The following is a 7,038-nucleotide window of genomic DNA, read 5'->3' on the forward strand; positions in this document are numbered from 1 at the left end:
ATTTTCCATGTACATTGCAGTCTCCATGATGCACCAGCAAGCAGCAACGTCACATTACAACTCGGCGCAGGGAGGGAGCCAGCATTACCAGGGCCAGTCCTCCATCGCCATGATGAGTCAGAGCAACCAAGGCAACAGCATGATGGGCCAGCGCCCCATGGGCCCCTACAGAGCTTCACAGCAAGGTAAAATCTGTTATCAGGTGGCTGATACTGCTCTATGAATGATACTCGGTCTGTCCTGTGGGGTAGGTGAGACAACAGAATTCCCAAGTCACGTTTATGACCAGGGAGTCCCATCTGGGAACACAGGAAATCGCTAATGGTGGAAGTATCATGACAATCAGATGAACTTTAATCTATTTTCAAGATTTATCTATTTAATTATTTCAGGTGTTTAGAAAAAAATAATTCTGTCTAAAAGATATATCTCTAAAGAAAAAGATGAACAATTTGATATACAGCTCACTCAAGCCACTGGGAATCTTTTCAGTTCTTTGAAATGATATTGGATCAGCCGTAACATGGCACAGTTAACAAGGAACACATTTCTGCAAAGAAGATATAGTTTGCCAGCAATTAGTACGAAAAATTAGGCCAAGGAAAGGAAAACACCAGAGGATAAGACCTACCTAAACACCTACCATGCTCTAAGACCTCTCTGGAAAAAGTTCTTAAGAGGTAATATAGCTGCTAGACTGATTCTAACATAAACTGAATTTTACTAAGAAACAAATTAATACATTAATTAAAATATATTTAATTCTGACTGTGTTCTCGAGCATGGAATACATTCCTGTGCTTTCTAATAACTCAGATTAGTAGATGAAATGTAGCCATTACTTTCGGTATTGCCACAGAAGTGAGTGGTTTTAGGACACGTTACTGACCATTGTGTAATTTCAATTTCAACCAGCTTTTTCTGAGAATACAAATTTATTTCCTTTTTCATCTTTGAAACTGCTCTTAACAGACATAGCTTGTTTACTTATTCAGTTGTTTTCATGTTGTTTCTTAAAAATAAGTTAGATAGATAAGAAAAAAACCATCCCTTAGGAGTCCGTGGGCTTAGTTTGCTCTCTCTTGCCTTTGCCTCGCAGGTTCCTCGCAGCAGTACATGGGGCAGGAAGAATATTACAGTGAACAGTACAGTCATGGGCAAGGCTCCTCGGAACCCATGAATCAGCAATACTATCCCGATGGTAATTCCTCTGAGCTGATAATACTGATAACGTGCAGACCAGTGTGACTGCCACATCCAAGGACATGGCAAACCCGTTACAATTCATTTCCAATTTAAGTGCTAGAAAATTCTAATTCCAGGGCCTGGCAGCCTGGTACACAAACACAGGCATCAGTGCACTGTGCCATCCAAACTGCCTCAAAGAGAGCACAAAGCCAAGACTCGATTAGTAAATGCAAGAGATTGATCCCTAAGTGTGACTTTCCTTGCTGTCTATTTGACCTCTAATCCAAGTGGTCTGTACTTCCTCTTTGTGCCTCATCTTTGTGCATCAACAGCTTCATAATATACCACTCAACAATGTATCTGTAGTTATATCACCAAGGTGTCTGATAAATCTTTGCAATTCCCTGTAGGACATGGTGACTACGCCTATCAGCAGTCCTCCTACACTGAGCAGAGCTACGACAGGTCGTTTGATGACTCTACACAACACTATTATGAAGGAGGTAGGAAAATGCATTGTCCATCTTTGTAAAGCAAAGCTCTGATCATAGAATCACAGAATGGTTTGGATTGGAAGGGACCTTAAAGATCATCTAGTCCCAACCCCCCTGCCAGCAGCAGGGACACCTTCCACTAGACCAGGTTGCTCAAAGCCTCATCCAGCCTGGCCTTCAACACTTCCAGGGAGGGGGCATCCACAACTTCCTTGGGCAACCTGTTCCAGTGTCTGACCACCCTCACAGTGAAATCAGGATAGTTGATCCCCTAAAATACTAATGAAATGCTTATGAGAATGTAAAATATGACTTGCAATTCCTGCACTGCTAATTGCTTGTGATAGTTTAACTTGGCTGGAAGCCAAACAAGACACAACCACTCACAGCTCTCCCTTTCCGTACTCCCCACCCCCTGGGAATCAGGGAGAGAATTGGAGGGGTAAAGGTGAGGAGACTTGTAGGTTGAGATAAGGACAATTTAAAAATTAGAATAAAATGAAATTAAAATAGTAGTAATAATAATAATGATAACAATTATATATATATATGAGTGATGCACAGATAATGATACACAATAATGATCCCAGAAGAGCAAAAAGGAACCCCAAAATCGCAATCCCAGAAAAGTGAGCCCAAGCAATTCCCGAGAGAATCTCCAAATTCCAGTCAGCCCTGGTTAATATAATGAACGTGACATATATGATATGGAATATCTTATTGGTATATCCAACTGTCAGTTCTGGGTTTTGCTAACTTCTCCTCCCCCAGTCATTTGCACTTGCAAACTACCCAAACACGGTGTCCTTGCACCTTATCACCATCGTTCTCATAACAATCCCCACTGAAACCAAAACACAGCGCTTTCTAGCTACTGAGAAGAAAATTAACTCTATCCTAGCAAAAAACAGGACACTGCTACTTAGCTATTAGTCCAGGAGCATCCAGGAAATAGAATTCAGCTCTGTACAGCATTTTTTATACCAAGACTGTATCAGACTCTATACACATCATCATGTCAGTGACTGTATTGCGAGGCAGACGCGCTCTGCAGCCTTGTGGGGTCACTAACAACCTGTGTGTAGTCTCATGTTCATTAGAAAAATGATCCTCGGTTATAGCTGAGCCAGATGGAATTACAGCTACTGATATTTAACTTTTTTTGCATTAAGAGAAAAGGCTTCCAGGATATCGGTATCCTCCACTCTTCCAGAACTGTTTAATAAACATTTGCTATAATGCAAATAAAAATGGGTGTATTAAATGAAAAGGTAAATTAATGTGCTGCAGCTAAAAATGGGGATCAGAGCTGGAAAAAACTTGGCAGCCATAAATGGAAATTTCTCTAAAGTTAAAAAGCTTACTGGTTAATTCCAGTACCAACTTTTAAAAATCTTATTCAATTCATCTTACAAATTGTGAAAACCAATGGGTTAAATGAACCTAATATTTGAAAATCATCAATACTATGAGTTTACAATTCTGCCACTAAAAAACTCTCAACAGTAGTAATGTCAGTAAATTAAGTGATATTATTAAGATATTTGAACTCTAAATTAACTGCAAAATATTAGCTTAATTATGATACAGCAAGGTGACATTTAGGAAAAGCAATGTCATCTGTATAGTCTCCATTCATTTTGTTGTTTCAGGATACTGCAAATGCAATTTCCATCATAAGTATTTAAAAAAATACCAGGAACAACTAGATAAGTGGTCTTTCTGGAATATATGAATAAATATCATTGTCTAGAAGAAAATACAGGGCTTCTTGGGAGGGCTTCTTGAGAAACTGGCTATTTACCCTCATACCCTTATCTTTGTGACTCTGTGTTTTTCTTCTGAAATGCTTCTGAGGTAAAAAAAATCATTTGGGGAACAGGTTGCTTGTTTGTTTGTTTGTTTGTTTTTTTAGTGATGTGTATAAATAAACAACTCTCTCCTGTTGAAAAGAACTAAAAATCACCGAGGAAATAAACATCCTGATTGGCAAAGTGCAATCATCTGTTTCTGAAAAGAGTACTTGTCTATCAGTTCCAGACCAAGGCTCCTTATGTCTTTGTTCTCCTCATGATTCGCATGTACAGTGAAATACCTGCCTCATCCATAATCCAACTATTTCCATTTTTCCCTCTTTAGGAAATTCTCAGTACAGCCAGCAGCAGGCAGGATACCAACAGGGAGCTGCACAACAGCAAACATATTCCCAGCAGCAATACCCGAATCAACAAAGTTACCCAGGACAACAGCAAGGATATGGTAAGAAAACTCAGGGACCAGTCAAGGGTGGGCAATAGTTCATCCCAACACCTCCTTTCCTCAGCTAAAACATGCTGTAAACTATTTCCTTCATTAACCTTGGGCACCCACATACCAAAACTAGCCAAAGAGCATATTGATGGTTGGACTTGATGATCTTGAAGGTCTTTTCCAACCTTAATGGTTCTGTGATTCTATGTGGAGGGATTCTGGGCAGTAACATACATTAGTATAGCACTGCATTCCGTACTGTGACGTTAGCATCCCCAATCCCTCTCTTTTTTGACAGAAAGTTAGAAAATACACTTTTGCCTCATGTTGATTTCCTGGTAAGTGTCGGTAGAAGGTCACTGCCTGGATTCTCAGGCCTCCTGCACATCTAATAGTTCTGCAACTGATTAGAAAATATAACATCAACAGTCCAGAGAATCACGACTCCCTCATTTAGATTTCTTGCAGTGTCATAGGGGTTTTATTCCTTGGTGAGAGACTGAGGAGAAAGGACTTTGGATCTCCCAAATGTGATGGTACTTGACCTTCAACTGGCAATGCTAACCAATCTTGATAAACTGATGTTGATATAAACAGCAAACCCATTTCAGAAATGTAAGATCTCATGAAATAGAACCTACGTGCCTAAAAAGTTGATTAAATTATTAACACCTGACTCTGCAATACTAGTAGATAGTTTGGACTACTCAAACCAGACATACTCTGTGAAATTAAACCCAAAATTCAGTTTATGATGTTAAAATCTGTCCTCTTTTTAAAGGTTCTCCGTCATAAAAATCCACCAATAATGCTAAAAAGTAAGTGCACATAACACTATATACACAGAATATGCAGTCCTCAATAAAAGGAAATCAATAGCCCTTTGCAGTTGTGTTTCTGATTTACGTGGTTTTTAAAATTATCTCTATATGCAAGAGATTTATTAGGATCTGCCTGGTCAGCAGTGCTTACAGTGGCACAGCCAGATTAAATAAGAAGTGAAACATGCCAGGAAGCTTTTGGACAGGTAATAACTGAGCTGTGCCGATACAGATTTCCAAGAGGCAGATCACTTATAACTATATCACATTTTCTGAGCAGTGTTTTAAAACCTGAATTGAAGTTTATGCTGCTGCAACTAGATCATTATTAGTATTAACGCTTTCTAGTGTAAAGCTAGAGGGGAGGTTCAGGCAAAACTTACTCACAGTTCATACTCGCAGAGCTTACGTTGTTACCATCGTGTTTTACGTGATGTTAACTGTAAGAACTCTCCTTAGCACATCAAGCCCTAGTAACAGATTTCTCTGTCTCCTCAGGTCCTGCACAAGGAGCCTCTTCACAGTATTCCAGCTACCCACAGGGCCAGGGGCAGCAATACGGGAGTTACAGAGCTTCTCAGACAGGCCCATCCGCTCAGCAACAGAGGCCTTATGGCTACGAGCAGGTAAATTGTCTGAATCTCTGCTATGAAAAAGCAGATTTAGCTGTTAGCTCTGCATATAAATCTATCTGATCATTCGGTGCAGGTATATTGGTGATACTTCAGTGAGTCTTTCAGAATTCATAGACCAAAAGAAATTGTCTAACTCGCTGTTTGTAAACCTCTGATATATTATTCCCCAACATTTTTATTTCTCTCTTTTTTTTTTTTTTTTTATAGGGACAATATGGAAATTACCAGCAATAAAAGAACACGATCCTGTGTCAGATTCATTTCAATAGTATCTCCGTCTTTTGAACTGGATGTACAGGCAGTTTTGATTAATTGTAATATGTTGGTTACCCTTTAGCACAAAGCAGCGTCTGTATGTGAGCAGTGTTCATTTCATGCTGGATATGAAGCAGTGCACTACTGGTAACAAGACAATGCTTTAATGGTTTGATATTTGGTGCTGTGTATAGTACTGTATGTTGATACAATGCAGAAGTTTTTCATTGACCCCCCCCCCCTCCTCGCCTCATTCTTGATGTTTCTAAATAGCTGTAGGATCATTTGATCAGAGTTGTGCCCCGTTCTGGAAAGCAGCCAGGTTGTTCTGTAGTCTGGCTCGGTCGTATCTCAGCCCAGGGAGGGATCCTCTGGTAGGTTATTGATCTGTTTTTAACTGAATGCATTGAAAATTACCTGCCAGCCTCTGAAATCCATGGCTCTTCTTAAAAATAATGGGATGGATACATTCCTTATGTGAAGACAGTTCTATGCTATCTGTTAAAAATGAAATTAACAGCAACTTCTGCAATACCTACCAGGGCTAACTACCCACATCTTCTAATTCAGTAATCTGTGTAAGTCCACGTTTGGAACAGGCTGCCCAGAGAGGGTGTGGAGTCTCCATCTCTGGAGATGTTCAAATCCACCTGGACACTTTCCTGTGCAACCTGCTTGAGGTGACCCTGCTTTGGCAGGGGGGTTGGACTGGATGATCTCCTGAGGTCCCTTCCAACCCCACCATTCTGTGATTTTGTGATTTCTGTTGTAAAAGGTACAGTAAGAGGATCAAAACCTCTATTCAAGGAGATGTTAATCACTAGAGGCACCTTTGATATATCCATGTAAACTACAGTATTTCTGTCATGGAAAGAAAAGCAGAAGGGAGCTCTGAGATCTGCAGCATCAGCCTACTGGATGTCAGTATCACTTCATATTGTGCTTAGCTGAGAAAACATCTGGCAAAACTCCACTCTTAAATACGCTACTCCAGATTTTGTAACTCGCAGATACATTTTCATGCCAAATTTCACAAGCAGGTGGCTGGCATCCTTCTTTATTTCTGATCCTTCCATTGCCCTTGCTCAGATTCTCCGGCAAGCATTATAACCATAAATATTGTCAATTTTTTTGGTCTATTGTTCTTACAGCTCATCATCACTTTTATTTTTCTCTTGTAGCTTGACAGAAATAGTTCAGAAGTAAAAGGAAAAAAAAAAAAATCCATCTTTATTGCAGATAAGCAACTGAATTTATCTTTAATTGTGAAACAATATTATGCATATAGAAAGGGGAACTATTAATGGGGTCAGCCAGTGAGAGAATACCTATAGAGGAAGAATTTAGAAATAAAAACTAGTGGTATGTAAAAGGCAGTATGAACAATGTAAGTCA

The 7,038-nt window shown here is 39.6% G+C and overlaps 1 protein-coding gene across 1 annotated transcript in view; it reads left to right on the forward strand.

Moving 5' to 3' along the window:
* SS18L1 (SS18L1 subunit of BAF chromatin remodeling complex) overlaps positions 1–5,622 on the forward strand; it is a 14,528-nt gene extending 8,906 nt beyond the window's left edge. The window contains exons 6-11 of the mRNA XM_010174719.1: positions 21–185; positions 1,100–1,201; positions 1,599–1,691; positions 3,822–3,941; positions 5,252–5,379; positions 5,596–5,622. Coding sequence (XP_010173021.1) covers positions 21–185; positions 1,100–1,201; positions 1,599–1,691; positions 3,822–3,941; positions 5,252–5,379; positions 5,596–5,622 — 635 coding nt within the window. The remainder of the gene's footprint in view (positions 1–20; positions 186–1,099; positions 1,202–1,598; positions 1,692–3,821; positions 3,942–5,251; positions 5,380–5,595) is intronic.
* The last annotated feature ends 1,416 nt before the right edge of the window (positions 5,623–7,038 follow it).

The sequence above is a fragment of the Antrostomus carolinensis genome, unplaced genomic scaffold (assembly GCF_000700745.2).
Source record: "Antrostomus carolinensis isolate BGI_N321 unplaced genomic scaffold, ASM70074v2 scaffold47868, whole genome shotgun sequence".
Classification (NCBI taxonomy): domain Eukaryota; kingdom Metazoa; phylum Chordata; class Aves; order Caprimulgiformes; family Caprimulgidae; genus Antrostomus; species Antrostomus carolinensis.